This window comes from Cryptomeria japonica, chromosome 6 (assembly GCF_030272615.1).
Source record: "Cryptomeria japonica chromosome 6, Sugi_1.0, whole genome shotgun sequence".
Classification (NCBI taxonomy): Eukaryota; Viridiplantae; Streptophyta; class Pinopsida; order Cupressales; family Cupressaceae; genus Cryptomeria; species Cryptomeria japonica.
This window is the reverse complement of record NC_081410.1, coordinates 466,626,233-466,643,006: the sequence shown is the minus strand read 5'-3', so window position 1 is coordinate 466,643,006 and position 16,774 is coordinate 466,626,233. Positions and strand designations below refer to the sequence as shown.

General features: G+C 32.9%; 1 protein-coding gene across 1 annotated transcript; it reads right to left on the bottom strand.

The window, feature by feature from the left end:
• Positions 1–1,804: 1,804 nt before the first annotated feature.
• On the bottom strand, positions 1,805–2,627 carry LOC131051087 (uncharacterized). The gene has a single exon (XM_057985458.2). It carries the CDS (start codon positions 2,473–2,475, stop codon positions 2,080–2,082), a length of 396 nt encoding a protein of 131 aa, XP_057841441.1. The 5' UTR covers positions 2,476–2,627; the 3' UTR covers positions 1,805–2,079.
• Positions 2,628–16,774: the final 14,147 nt, after the last annotated feature.

Below are 16,774 nucleotides of genomic sequence, written 5' to 3'. Positions count from 1 at the left end.
ATGTCCAATTCATACTTTTTAATTGTTTGATAATGTGATGTGTTTGTAGACACTTAAATTTGTCCATACACAACCACATCAAACTTTATCTCATTTTGACTATTAATTAAACAAACATGATTTATTTATTTACATTTATTTTATTAAGTGACACCTTTATTCTCCTACCTCAAAAAACTAAATAAAAATATTTATATAATATCATATTTTCTCATCTTAAACATATTAGTTAATTAACTTCAATTAATTAATTAAAAGTTAATCCATGCTCATACTAAAGTATGACTAATTTAATTTATCATTTCATAATCCTGATTATTCTAAAAGGTAAACCTACAATAGTGAGTTTTAAACTTGGGACATTACATTTTTAATTTTGTTTCTTTTTTTTAACTTTATAATTACATTGATTTTTTTATGATAATGTTGATATGTTGTACTATGACATCACTTTTGGCATTATGATGACTTATAGTTTCACCAAAATGATAGAAAAACATCATGCTTATGCACAAGTGTCTATTTGATAACTTTTTAATTATTTGACAAGGTGATGTGTATGTAGACACTTGAATTTGTCGATACACAACCACATCAAATTTTATTTCGAACTATTAATTAAACAATATTATTTATTTACTTACATTTATTTAATTAAGTTCTACCTTTATTCTCCTATCTCACAAAATTAAATAAAAGTATTTAATTATTATCACATTTTCTCATCTTAAGCATATTAGTTAATTAAATTCAGTCAATTAACTAAACTAATCTTATGTACATGCCTAAGTATGATTAATTTAACTTATCATATCCTAATCCTAATTATTCTTAAAGGGTAAACCCATTTAACAATTCTTAAACTTTGAACATTATATTTTTTAATTTTGTTTATTTTCTAACTATATAATTACATTGTTAGTATTTTTATGATAATGTTGATATGTGATGATATGATACCACTTCAAAAAATATAATGAATTGTGATTTCACATACATGAATAGTAAAGCATCACGCCCATGCCCATGCTCACATGTCCATTTCATACATTTTTATGATTTGATAAGGTAGTATATTTGTAGATATTAAAATTTGTCCATACACAACCATACATGAATAGTAAAGCATCACGCCCATGCCCATGCTCACATGTCCATTTCATACATTTTTATGATTTGATAAGGTAGTATATTTGTAGACATTAAAATTTGTCCATACACAACCACATCAAACTTTACCTCATTTTAATTATTAATTAAAAAATATTGTTTATATATTTATATATGTTTAATTAAATTCTAACTTTCCTCTCCCATCTCACAAAATTAAATAAAAGCATTTATTTAATATAAGTTACAATAAAATCAATGGTAAACCTATTTTGCACTCTTTCCTAAATCTATGATTATAATTGATACCACATTACATATCTATTGTAAACAAATTGAACTTATGACATTTGATGAAGAATCTTTTCAAGAAACACTTCACTTAGCTTTAAACTGAATATTCCAATTCTCATTACTTTGTAAATTATATTTACGGTCGAGAATTCAAAAGAGATCTCACTTGACTAAACTAGTAAACGTGAAATTGAATTCGATATGTTTTCTTTTGAATTAGATCATATAGATTTTTTGTTGCCAATGTTTCGTATCAAACACTATGATTCATCATAAAACATATAACAAAAAAATAGAATTGAAAAAATTGTTACTGAAATCCCTACAACATAAATCCCTGAAATAAAAGCATGGAACTTTCACAATTTTAGAAGATACAAACCATCCAATGCTCAATGATCTCTATGTCAGTTTGCCATGAAAAGGTAATAATCAGAAATTTTCATCTTAAAGCAACAAAGATGAGTGATATGGAGATCTTACAGGCCTATAGTAAATAATATTATTTTAAACGGTCCGCGATAGAGATTTATCGATCCGATTCGAACCCTGATACCTTACATTGATATTTAAGCAGATAATAATAATAATAATAATAATATATATTTAGTTATCTTACTCGAGGTTCGAACCTGCGACCTAGGTCGGCCAAGTAGGAGTCCCGCGACCTGGATTTTAGAGAAGTTTAGCAAGGGTTTGCATGGCTTCCACCTGCATTTTAAGCGCCGTTATGTAATCTGCGGCTTTCTTTAGAAGAATCGGCGTGTCCAGGCCATGGCTTCCTGGTACAAGGGTTCTCAGGGTTTCGAACCGACGCTCCAATTCCACGCTTTGCTCTTCATCTCCATATGACCGGGGGCTGCTTCTGCGCCTCACAAGGCTTGTCTTAAAAGAAAAAGCTTTAAATTTGCAGCGGCTGAAAGCTAATTTTCTGAAACAGAAAGATCTGTGAAAAGAAAGATTGCCGGCAGATTTCACGGTCCGGAGCAGACGGACCTTCAGTCGCAATCGATTTCTCTGTCGAAAGCGAAGCTTCCAGACCTTCTCAGAAGATTGCTTCATTTTGCCCATAAATGACTGCTACACGGAAGAAAAAAATCAAATCTTTCTGCAAACGCAAGCTGCAAAAGTACGTTCGATTCTAGAGCTATATATAGGAAAGAAAGAAATGCGTCAAGGTTATAGTAAAGACAGAAGCGTGAATCTTCAGACAAGAGGGAGAAAATTTTCACGTTTCGAAGCTGTTCAAATGAGTACGTTCTTTGATGTGAGAGCAAAGTTTCAATTAAGAGTCAAGAGTATGTGTATCAAAATGATTCTGGGTCATGGTCACTTGAGCAGAAAGGAATATCGGTAACGTCTTCCTTAGATTCTACAAAGGTTTCCTTATAAACTAATAGCATAACACGAGTTTTCTTTAGAGCCTTTGCTTGACCCACGGTAAAAGTATTTTGAATTAAAAACATATATTTTAAGCATCCTAAATTTTCCCTACAAAATAATTCGTCATAAATGTGTTTTTAAAAAAAATTCCATTTCTCACTCAATGGGAAGCTATGAAAGCATCCATATCCGTTTTCAATTTTTTTATTTTAAGTACTTGTCTAGTACTCTTGTAATTCCTTACAATCAATTTTTGTAAACTTGTTATTATTCAATTGCTTTTCTACCAATTAGAATTATGATCTTTTTTCCTTTGATATATATTTTTTAATTTTAAAAAAGTTAAGATACATGATTTTTAAGTTTCTAAATTACAGAATTTATTTTTCTCTATTTTAATAATATAAAAAATCTGATAATAAAATAATATTATTAATAATATAGTATTAATATTTATAATAATAAAATAATAATATTATTAATAATATAGTATTAATATTTATAAGAATCGTAATGTTATTTCTAAGACTCTAACCCTAACTTAATCTTAATTGAAAACACGATGTACTAATTCACATAGATTACCAATAGAGCTTTGGAACATTGCAATACATTATCAGTTGTCATCTCAATCTATTAAAAATTAGATTTGTCCAAAATTAAATTATGAAATTGAAATATGTATGACATTTAATATCCATATGTCCAAATCAGTACATAATTACATATATAAATAATTAGTTTAATAAAAACGTAATTTAAAATAATTATAATTTGAATTTTTTTAGAAATGATAAACTTTACCATAATATAAAAAAGTAAAAATAAAATACCATCATAATATCATTTAGCATTGTCTCTTTCTTCTTCATTGTGTTCTTTAGCATATTTTGAAAACTTTGGAATAAGATTAAAAACTTAAAAAAGAAAAAAATATATATATTATTTATTTTATCATTTTTTATGAAAAGGAAAATCAGAAAATTATATGTGTGTGTGTGTGTGTGTGTGTGTGTGTGTGTGTGTGTGTGTGTGTGTGTGTGTGTGTGAGATGTAAATATAAGTTAATAAAATTATTTTTTCCTAAAATAAATATCTTTGTTTTGTATTAAGCATCATAAAATCAACAGTTACAAAAATTCGAGGGTCTTGGCTGGAGAACTCACAACTAGCTAAAGAGTATAAACATAGAGTGCAGATAAAACCATGTCAGGAAGGATCGTGAGCCATAATATAAGACCATATACATAGGATGGAGTTGAATTACAAAATTTACACAAAAATGAGAGCCATAGAAAAGTGAAACATAGATTATATAGCTAGCTAAACACAAAGGAGGAGCCAGGATCCTTGTTTTTGCCCACGGGGGGGAGCCATGCAGTCCAACCTAGCTCCCCCTCACACCAGACCAGCACATTTCCTTCAGGAAACTAATCTTTGAAGGGGTGGGAAAGTAGTCCTTCCAGCTCCAGCTTAATAAAGTCCTCTATTTGTTGTCTTGCCTCCATCTCCTACATAAATCTCATCAGCCCCTGCTCAAAGTGTGTCTTGTTGCTTCCCATATGATCCCAGGTGAATCCATGTGAGAGCTCTCGAATGAATACCAAAGTTGTTTCATTCTTCAGCCATCTGCCGAATTTGTCTTCATCCAATCGTAGGACCACTGTGACCTGCATAGCAACAAGGTAGTAGATGAGTCTCCTAAGAGACTCAATGAGGTTTCTACCCTTTCCATTAAACACATCATCATTCCTATATTTCCATATGATCCAATGTATTTCCAAGGAGAGAGCAGACCAAAAAATATTAGCATATTTCTTGCCACCTCTAACATAACCAAGTACCATCTCTTCAACAAAAAAAAAAAAATTGTTATTAACAGAGATACCAAACAGATTCCAAACTTCTTTGGCAAAATGACATTCAAAGAAAATATGAGACATAGATTCAGGGACATGACATAGTTTACACACTAGGGGGTCACTGTTGTTATCTTTGAGTAGCAGTTTATGCAACATGAGTCTCCAAGCAAAAAAATTCTTTTTTGGCTCAATCGGGTTAAACCAGAATCTCAAGAGGCTAGCATACCATTGTTTTGGGTCTCAGGAGAGGTTCCAGGTGTTGATAAGGTGGGCAAGAATATCCACAGAGTCAGTAAGGATAGAGTAGATCATTTTGGCCTTAGTTAGCGGGAGGGGGGAGCCATCTATCCAGCAGAGGGAGGCTATTCGGGAGAGTGAGGAGGGGGTAGGAGAGGAGAGGATGGGAGGAAGTGCAAATTTGAGGACATTGAAGGTTCTGATTTGGGAGAGGGGGAGGTTAAATTTGGAACTCAGGGCCTCCCAGAAGATCAAGATATCATCTTTCAGAATGTGCTCAAATGTGACCAGTCCTAGGTTGTGCCATTTCAGGGCAGAGCATCCTTGGAGATAGGCCAATTGTTTCCCATTGTGAAGAGTATTCCACCATATAGACCTTCCCAAATTGAGAGAACCCTTCTTATCTATAATGCTCCTATTGCTGACGAATTGTCTAACATGGTTCCAAGCCTTCCATATAGACTTGACACTACTGATCCCGCAGGGGAGACCTCAAAGTTTCCAACAATCAAGTCTCCCATGGGTAGGTTCTTCCAATTTTTTGCCATTTTTGGGCTGGAGCATTGAATATTGTGTCTAACAAGCACTTTCCAAGGTTCATGCCCAACAAGGGCTTTACAAATCCATTTGGCAACCAGTGCAATTCCTTGGAATTTGAGATCTTTGAGGCCCATACCTCCCTGCATCTTAGATCTGACACACCAATCCCATTTGACAACATGTTGTTCCTTGTTGCCCTTCCCATCAGACCAAAGGAAATTCTTGATTTATTTTTGTATATAATTGAATTGGTAGTTGCTGAATAGCCAGGCTGAAGAGCAGTATATGTTATATGAGGATAGTATTTTCTGACAGACCTAGAAGCGACTTGCTAGGGGGAGAAAGTTCTGGTTCCATTTTGTGAGCTTTTTATCCATCTTATTCCTGAACCACTCCCACATTTATTTCAAATTCGGGGAAACAAAGAAGGGAATACCCAGGTATATGATGATAGTGTTCAGTCCTCCCCACTTCAGATCAAACTTAGACATCCAGATAGGAGGGGAGTTTGTCCAACATAGCAAGGTAAATTTATGGAGAGCAATTCTACTATCTGAGGCTTTACAGAAGATTTCAATATTATGGAGAAGAGAGGATAAGTTTCCCTCATCTAGGGTGAACAAAATAGCTGTCATCTGCAAACTGAACATTGATAATTTCTTCTTTATTAGGGAGGGAAATTCCTTTGACCCTAGGAGATAAACTGTAATCTTTTAGGACATAGTGCAAGTTTTAATGTTGAAATTCCATTCATCGATTTTAGAGAGTCAGTTCAGGTTCTTCTTGTTAAACAGTCTGATAAAGGCCAAGGTAGAGCAAAGGTCCTCATCCTCTAGGAGTCTATTATTGAGGATGAAGAAAGGGGGTCTAGAGGAAATGGGGGAACCAGTTAGAGAGAGATCAATTCCCATTATTATTGGGTGGTGATATGATAGGGTAAATGGGGAGACAAGATAGTGATCTCCATTAGGGCCTTTGTTAATCTCAAAGTGGCATTTATTGAAGTAGAGTCTATCCAGTTTGTAGTAGATCCTTTTATTTAGCTGTTGGTAGTTACACTAGGTGTACCATATAGTGTTCAACTGGTCTTTTCTTCCAGTAATAGGGTCACTAAGGTGTAATTTATTAACCATTCTTTCCCATTGTAGTCTTTCCATTCCCTTCCATTCAAATTTGTTGCCACCTTTTTTGTCATTGGCCGATTCAACCCTATTGAAGTCTCCCCCAATGATCTAAGGGATATCTTCTAGCCCTGCTAGCCAGTTCCACAGTTCTCCCCTTTCTCTATAGTCATTTGGGGCATAAACAGAGAAAATTCCAAACTTCTGGTTCCCCATTTGAATAGAGACCCATATAGCCCTAGCATAGGGGGATTGCCCCCAATTAACCACTTTGTTGGCCCATTTAGGACTAAGGAGTATGGTTATGCCTCCTTTTCCTTTGGTATGGTTAGTGTAAAATGAAGTAGTCTCCCTCTAGATATATTTGAGACCGATTTGCGGGGTAGAGCCCACAACTTTTAGCTCTTGTAAGAGGAGGCAATCCATATTCTTATGTGCATTAAGAAACCTCTTTATGATGTATTTCCGATCAGGGGCCTCAAGGCCCCTGATGTTCCAAGAAATTAATTTCAACATGATTCACTTAGTTGGGAAGGATCGGTTTGGGATTTAAATCCCTCAAAACATTTGGGCCAATCCTTTTTATTTGTAATATTGGTAGCATCAAATGCAATAGAAGAGGAGGGTCTACCTCTCTTTTTCCTTGCCTCAGATATGTGTTAAGGTCCTAGGGATTCCTTCTTGGTAGCACTATCTTTACTGTTCTTAGGAGATCTCTTCCTCCTAGTTTTCATGTTTTTAACCATAGTAAATCCATCCTGAGTATATGCCAACCCTTGTTCAAAGTTGGTGTTCATAGGGGTGAAGTGGTCTATGCTGATCTCCACACCTTGAGTGGCAGTTAGCCCTGCCTTCAGGGCAACAAAAGGGGTGCTAGAAGTACAAGAGGTACTATTAGCAGGGTCTCTCCTAGAGGCCTCTAAGATACATGAAGCAACAAGAGGGTTTGCTGGGACTTCATCTATAATAGGTCCTCCCAATTCCCCTTGCGGGGTAGGGGCTTCATCAATGTTGAGTCCAGTAAGGTCCTTACTTGCAGGTAGTTCAGGGTCTTAGACCGAGGCCCTGCTAATGGTATCTGCTATAATTGGAGCACCCCTATCCATGTCCTCAAGGTCAGGTAACTACCACCTAGAGGCTTCAATTTCCAATTTCTAATTAATAAGGTCTTGCTCTAGAATTTTCCTAGCTTCAGCTACTTTTCTCAGTTTTTCCATCACCAACTGTTGTGCATTCTGGGTTCTCGGGGTTGAGAGAAGAACAGGGGTGCCAACAGATTCAGAGGGACTAAAGGGAGGAGGATGGGCAACGGAGAGGGCTTCCTTGATAGCATTGCTATAGTCCAGGATGGATTTAGCCATCGAGGGGGCCGAGGAGGATGGGGGAAGATCATGGGGGAGCGGAAAGGTAGGAGGGGAAGGGGAAAAGGTAGCCGGGGGATGAGGAAGGGACATGGGGGGGGGAAGACGAAGAAAGTTTAGAGGGCGAGGGCCTAGTTATAGGGGGGGACCAGAAGAGTGAGTCTTATCCTTTGAAGTCTTATTTGTCAATAAAGGGCATTACTTCTAAAATGGCCACTAACCTTACAATAGTGACAGGCATCAATTCCACCCATATACCCAATTGAATAGAAGTAAGTTTTATTGTCTAGGCAAATATCAATTTCAGTAGGGTATACCATACCTGGCTTAAGGGAAATGAGAAGTCTAGCATCAAGATGAGGGAGCACCGAGGGGGAGGAGTCAATTTTTATAATTCTCCCCAAGGATTCCACAATTTTATCAATACAAGACCAGAGGAAAGGGGGGACATTTTTAATGGTTATCCATTTCGGGTAGGATAGGAAGAGAATTTCATCATTACAAGCCTTAGGGTCCCAACGAATAGCCCTAAAAGATGAATTCCCTACCAACCAGAACTGCTTATTTACAATTTTGCTTTGGCTTTCTTTATTGTCAAAAAAAATGAAAAACAAACCCTTTTGAATCATTCTACAAAATGAAAAGTGAAACCCTAGTTTATTGACCCACACATCTTCCAGCCATTTGTTCATGTATTGATGAGATGGTGAGTTATTTACATCAAAGGTGGCAAAAAAAATAGCTGAATCCCTAAGCCTTGAAATCTCAGAAGAAATGGCAGAAAGAATTGAATCATTAGGTTTAATGATGATATGTTTGGAGGGGGAAACCTCACCTTGTGCTCCTGCGAGATTGGTTTCATCTTCATGGTGGAGAGCGGCTTCGAACTTTGCATCTTTAGGGAATGAAAACCGCTTGCCCTCCACCGCCTGACTGAAGGTTTTTCATCACACTCGTCTGTTCTCGGAGGAAGGAATGGGCGGTTTTTGGTTATTTGGTTCTCCTTTATTCGGTTCCATTTAATGCAGGTTGCGTAATAAATGCTTCGAGGGCTGGCCAGCAAAGCCAGAGAGCCCTCGCACGCAGTGGCGTCCTGCAACCAGCGGCACCTCCGAGGTTCGTGCCCTAGTTGCAGAGTGCCAATCTCTAAAGTTTAAACCTATCTAATAATCAATAAATATCTTTGTTGAAAATGAGATTATTATAATACTATATAATAATAATATTTATAATATAGTATCAACATTTTAGTAATATATTAATAAAAAATAACATAATAGTAAATATATAAAAAAATATATTATAATATTATAATATAGTTATAATATTATAATATAATTATAATATATTAATAATATAGTAATAATTTAATATGTATCTTAATGAAAAATACTATAATAATTAAAATACAATAATATAAGAACTCTAATGTTTATCCATATGACAGTAACTCTATTCTAGTCTTAAATCCAACCACATCTCTAATTGAACCTTTTACCATAACCATAAAATAAAGATTTAACCTAACCTAACACCTATTTTAAACATTATCCTAACTTATCCATAATCCTATCTCTAATTGAACTATAAACTTAATTATAATAATTATGGGTAAAAGCACAAAACTGTGTCGCACTTTAATAAAGGAAATGGTCAATTCTGATTCAACTTTTTAAACTGAATCAATAGAAAGTGAAATATATGTTTTGAATTTTGAAATGATGTAAGCTAATAAAATGTATTTATTTTGTGTATTTTATGTTTGTAATTTTCTAAAAAAATTTAAAAATAATTTGAATATACTTTCTTATAAAGTAAACACTATAATTTAGTTGCTGATAAAATGCTGAAATTGAAGTTGCATGAGGAGTCACACTTTATATAATAAATTTTACCCTTTTTTTGTGTATATTGATAACTTTAGTGCAAAAATATATTTTTAACTATTTTTAATGTATATATATTTTTCAATAAATTTGAAAAGTTACGTGTATTGAAATATAACTCTTTCCATTTAGCATCACTTTTTTTCGTAATTATTTATCTAAATTATAAAAGAATTATATCATCTTGACATAGACTCTTTTTTATAGTTATATTTATAATTATTTTCTAATTATAAGAGTAGGAGTTATTATTTATAGAAATATGAATTGTTCAAACATCAAATTTTTCAATTTTTTTTTTATAATTAGACCCAAAGTTGTATAAAATATATATTTAGTAGACAATTCCAATTGGAATAGTTGTGGCCCATATATAATATAGCTATAATGAATCTCTATAGACCATATGTTTGATTAAAGTTAATTTTTAGTTGAAAAGTTACGTGTATTGAAATATAACTCTTTTCATTTGGCATCATTTTTTTTTCTTAATTATTTATCTAACTTATAAAAGAATTATATCATCTTGACATAGACTCTTTTTTCTAGTTATATTTATAATTATTTTCTAATTATAAGACTTGGAGTTATTATTTCTAGAAATATGAATTGTTCAAACATTGAATTTTTCAATTTTTTGTTTTGATAATTAGACCCAAAGTTGTATAAAATATACATTTAGTAGACAATTCCAATTGGAATAGTTGTGGCCCACATATAATATAGCTATAATGAATCTCTATAGGCCATATGTTTGATTAAAATTATTTTTTAATTGAAAAGTTATGTATATTGAAATGTCTCTTTCCATTTGGCATCACTTTTTTTTCTTAATTATTTGTCTAAATTATAAAAGAATTATATCATCTTAACATAGACTCTTTTTTCTAGTTATATTTATAATTATTTTCTAATTATAAGAGTAGGAGTTATTATTTATAGAAATATGAATTGTTCAAACATTGAATTTTTGAATTTTTTTTTTGATAATTAGACCCAAAGTTGTATAAAATATACAATTAGTAGACAATTTCAATTGGAATAGTTGTGGCCCACATATAATATAGCTATAATGAATCTCTATAGACCATATGTTTGATTAAAATTAATTTTTAATTGAAAAGTTATGTGTATTGAAATTTAACTCTTTCCATTTAGCATCACTTTTTTTCTTAATTATTTATCTAAATTATAAAAGAATTATATCATCTTGACATAGACTCTTTTTTCTAGTTATATTTATAATTATTTTCTAATTATAAGAGTAGGATTTATTATTTATAGAAATATGAATTGTTCAAACATTGATTTTTTCAAATTTTTTTTTGATAATTAGACCCCAAGTTGTATAAAATATACATTTAGTAGACAATTTCAATTGGAATAGTTGTGGCCCATATATAATATAGCTATAATTAATCTCTATAGACCATATGTTTGATTAAAATTAAATTTTAGTTAGAATTACTTAAATTCACTTGTGCTGATAAGTTGGCCTGAAATGTGACACAATTTTGTGCTTTTTATTTTAAATAAAATTTAATCTAAATATTTCAAACCTTTTGAAATATTAATATAATATAAGCAGGGATTTATTAATAATATTATTTTAGTTAGGTTAATATTATCTCGATGTAATTTAATAATATAAATATTTGATGATAAAATAATATGATTAATACAATAATAAAAAAAATTATATTTAAAATAACAATATTTTAGCTATTATAATATTAAAATTATTTAGTTTATTTAGTTTAGGGTTATATTCATGTAGTTTAATACTCTAACACTTATAAGTGGAATAGAATTAGATAATATTACAATACCTTACTATTTCTACTACAACCTTATTTCTAAGCTACAATTATAATTCAAATCAAATTGACTATTTCTATTTCTAAATTATATAATTTTAACCTTATAATTTCACTTTCATAAACCTTTATTAATAAAATAATAATCAAACAATTCAAATAACCATTCTTATTCTTATCATTAAAAGATAATAATAGTTAAAGAAATTAAATCCTAGATACTTATTGTAGACACATAAATCTGTCCACTTAATTAAATGAATATTTAATGTTTATTTGATTAATTAGCCATTAGTAACTAGTTAATTAAATTAAATATTTAATTAATTCATCTTCAACCTCTTCTTCCTTTTACCTAAATAAATTATTTAATTTATTTAAATTAATTCATTAAGCCACAATCTAAATCAATTAAATAAATAAAACATATTTATTTAATTTAACCCCCTTTCCTCATTTAAATAAATAATCAAATATTTATTTAAATCCCTAAACTACCCCCCACTTGCATTCTCCTACAAATGCAAGTTGCACCTATTTTATTGAAATAAAATAATTTTATTTTAAATAAAATCCTATTTTCCCTCACCCACCAAACCCACTTGTTCTTCTATTAATCCCCTTCTAGACTCTTCTAATCCCCTTATAGACTCTTCTAACCATTCCTAATTAGCCTAATCACCCTCCCTAATTATTGTTACATTCCTAAGCAACTTGAAGTTACTTCTCAAAGCCTCCAAAGTCTTTGAAAAGCATTAAATGCTTTATGTCTCCAACAAGTTAACTCCTAAAGTCTTCCAAACCATTGCTGACTCTTACATAACCATTTATGGTTAATTTCACTTGCCCACATGGTTAGAGGCTTTCCCTCTAACTCAACCCCCATCTAACTCATGTGTCTCCTCAAGCATTCATTTATTTGACCATGGTTATCCCCACTAACTCTTGCACAAGAGTTTATCCTTTGGATAAAGGCATTATTCATTGGATAAAAGCTTTATTCATAAACTCAAGCCTAACCTTACCTCCTAAGGTAACCTTCATGTCATCTCAAGCATTTAATGCTTCTTCCCTCTCCTCTCAAACCATCTCATGATGACATTTGTCATCCTAGGATTGGGTTGAAAGCCCTCACATGGATCATACACCTTTCAATCCCGACCCTTGTTGAGATTACTCAATCTCAACCATCCATTTCTCTACTTTTTTATAAATAGAGCTCATTCCTTCAAGCTTAAGATCCAGAAATCTTGTATGCATCAAACTAATACCAAATTTGAGAGAGCATTGTAGAAGCATTTTTACTTTGTCATTTTGGATAAAATTAACATCGGATAATTAGGAGCTTTCTCATATTTAGCTTGCTTGCATTTACATAAATTAGTCATTTTCATAATCTTGAATCTCCACAAGACATCCATAGAAGTGCAAAAAGCTGAGGGCTACACTCATGTGGAACTTGGAGAGGAGAGGAACAAGGGAGGAGCAGCTATGAGGATGTTGGAGAGCATTTGGGAGGGTTTAGTGTCTTTCTTTTGTTTTTGTGTGCTTTCTATAATTTGTTTGATATCTCTCTTGATATGCATGCTTAGGATTGGATTTTCATTTCTATTTCGTTTCTGATTGAGACTAACTATCACTAACATTTGAATCTTGTGTGTTTCTAACATCCTTTTTGCAGTGCATCATTTGGTGAACCCGACGTGAATTGAACACGCAACCTTTTGATTTAAAAACAAACTAACTTTTTTGTGAAAATTGTCAAATTGCCACACACAAGTTGCACTTTAGCGCTATTGAACATGTTTTAGCCCCTTTGATAGCTGAGGATTTAGCACTTTTGTCAGAGTTCTGGGGCTTCTGTCAGAGAATTAGCGCCTTTGTTTGAGTTATAACACTATTGTTGGTTAAATAGCGCCACTGTAACTCTTTTAGCATGGTTGTGCTCTTTATTTGACATAATTTTCATTCTGTTTGATAGTTTTTATTAGTGCTTTTGTCTATCTTGTAGTGCTATTGTTGTTATTTAAGCACTTTTGTCAGTCTTTCAGTGCTTTTGTATTAAAATAGCACTTTTGTGTTTACATAGAGTAGCGCTTTTGTAACAAAGAGTTGAAAAAAATATTGTGTAATCGGAAAATCAAAATTTTAGGCTTGTAGAAGCCCACCAAAAACCTTCATTTTACTAACTGTTGTCTTTTCTTGTGCAGGTTTTTCTAACTTCTTGTTTTGCAGGATTTGATGAGCTATGGATTAGAAAGTTTATTTCTTTTTCTTTCTAAGCTTTACTTTTAAAGTTGGATTAAAAAGAATTCACTTTCCCTTTTGGACTAAAATCAACTTCATCTTTCCTTTTGGACTAAAATAAACAAAAAATTCAGTTTGGGGCTTAAAATGAATTTCATTTTGCAAAGTTAAAAAGAACCACAAAATCAAACAAACAATTTTGTTTTCTTGCAAGTTAGGGACACACTTCCATTTTGGGTTTAAAATTAAAAAACAAATTTCATTTATTGCAAGGTTAAAACTTCACAATCAACTCTTTATTTTGCAAAGTTAAAAAGAACAAACAACTTGTCCATTTACAAACAAAATCAATTTTACTTTGAGTAACGTGCTTTCAAATTTTGTTGACCGATATTTTCAAATTCCTAGTTAGAAAACAAATTGCCTTGTGAAGTTAAAAAGAACACCATGGTTGTTGGAGAAAAATCTCCAAATAGCATATAGATCCCATTGCGATCAATCAGTTAAAAAGAACAAGTGTTTTTAGTGTTTAGCACACTTGTGTAAAAACCTGTAGAGTGGTCCTATTTCTAACACACACTATCCTCTCCCTTGGCTCTTGTGGTCCTAGGTGCAAGAGAAAAGTGTTAGTAACGCTCAAAAATTTTATTTTAAGAGAGGTCTACTACCAAGAGACACATCACTCTTGGGAACGACCTTGCATAGTAAATTCTTCAAGCCGCTATAGAAATCAGGTGAGAGCGAAAGCTATTGCCTTGGGTGTAGTTGTTCCTACAGTGTAACTTACCGAAAGGACATATGGGCCCCACCACAAGTTACAAGGCTCTTAAGTGAGTCACTACAGAATGAACTTACGTCCAAAGACATCGAACATTACTAGACACCTTTATTATAGAAGCCCACCCATTCTATTGATTGAGGATATTTGTGAAAAGTTTAGTGCAAGAGCATAGATGGTTTTCCTCTCGAGATGCTCACCATACATATTTCCTTGAGTAGAAATAGGGATTTTGAAAGGCTACTTGTAGCTTGATGAAAGTGGTGACTCCCCCATCATAGGGATCATCTATCTATTATGCTCACACAGGACTTAGTATATCACATCCTTACCTGCCACGGCGGGATTCACAAGGTATGTAGTACTAAAGTCGAAAAAATATCAAGATGTGGGCTTAAAACATCGCAACTGGCCATTGACCTTAGGGATAAAGTGTGTTTGAGTTGTCATCATCTTGTGTCAGACCAGTAATAATTTGAGTCGACTTCAGGCTTTGGGAAACATAAAATACATTTATAAAAAGGGTCAATAAAGTTCATGGTTGGGTTGATTTAGACCCACACCTTTTTTTGCCTTTTGTTGAAAAGGGGCAAGGTTATTGTGCTTGTGTGCTTGTTGGGTTTTCTTGTCAAAGAAATTCAAAATCAATTTTAAACCAAGTATCCATCTAACACAATTTACATCCAACATTGCAAAACCAAACATCAACAAGTGAAACAAAATATCAGTTTGTATGACCATCACTCACATCTTAAGAAAACAAAATCTTCATCTAAAGACCACATTGAAAAAGAGACAATTGAGTTCAAAAGCTCTTATCAAAAGAAGGATTTATTTCTCTATCAATAGACAAATTTTTCTCTCACATAGAGCCTTCTTGCGTCATATGCACTTGTATCTTCAAGGCAAATCCAACTAATTGATAAGGAGCCTTTGAAAAAAAGAGCTTTTACTTAGTATAGAGCCTTGGATTATCACAAAAACAACAAAGGCAAGATCAATCTTGCTTTCTTTCCAAAAATCTATATCACCTACAATGAAGCTCGAGGGGAACCACCAACCCCTAAGAGAGAGGAAGAAGTAGAAACCCCCTTTGTGACAGAAAGTTTTTATTAAGGTCCATATTCTATCCACTTTCACCTTCACACATCACAAAAATCATTCCACTCTCAAAATCACAAAAAGGCCTTATCCTGAGTTCTTTTAGATATTAACTAAATCAAACCAAAAAAACACATTTTAGAGTGTCCTGATATCTAGGATCAATCATCCTAAGAGGCATTTCTATGCAGGTTAAACCTAGTTTATGAGTGTATCCTCTCATTGCTAGGTAGTTTGGTTTATAACACGTCTCAAACCTTGCTATACCTCATCTCATCAAAATTGTTGAAAAAAACAAAGAAATTCACAAAGGACCTTATTAACATCCAACCTTCAATGTTAAAGATCCATTTTCCAAACAAACATTTTCTTCCATCAAAAAATTAATCACCATACTCTACCTGCTTTCACCTTCACACATCACAAAATCATTCAACTCTCAAAACACAAAAGGGTTCTTGTCCTTAACACTTTCAAATTGCTTAAATCAAACCAAACAAATCATTTTAGAGTGTCCCGCCATCTAGGATCAACCATCCTAAGAGGCATTTCTACATAGGTTAAAACTAGTTTATGAGTGCATCCTCTCATTACTAGGTAGCTTGGTTTGTAACACATCTCAAACCTTGCTATACCTCATCACATCAAAATTGTTGAAAAACACAAAATCAATTCACAAAGGACCATATTCACATGCAACCTTCAGTGTTAGAGATCTATCTTACATCCAACATTTCATCAACCACTTCATCAATACCTCATAATCATTTTCACAAAATCACAAACTTTTAGCAAGATGGCTCACACTAGATCAAATGAAAACTAGACAACTAGAAATCGAAAAGGAAGAAGAAAACATTAACGATTTTCATGAAGCCGTTGGAGGAGGCAAAAATGATGAAGAACCCAACACTCCAACACCCAAAGACATAGAAAGAGCATAACATAATCCCAAGTTCAATAGACTCTTTGACGAAATCCTTAGAAACAATGTAGATGCTCATTTTCTGAGACTTGCTCAAGAGGGTGCCAAACTA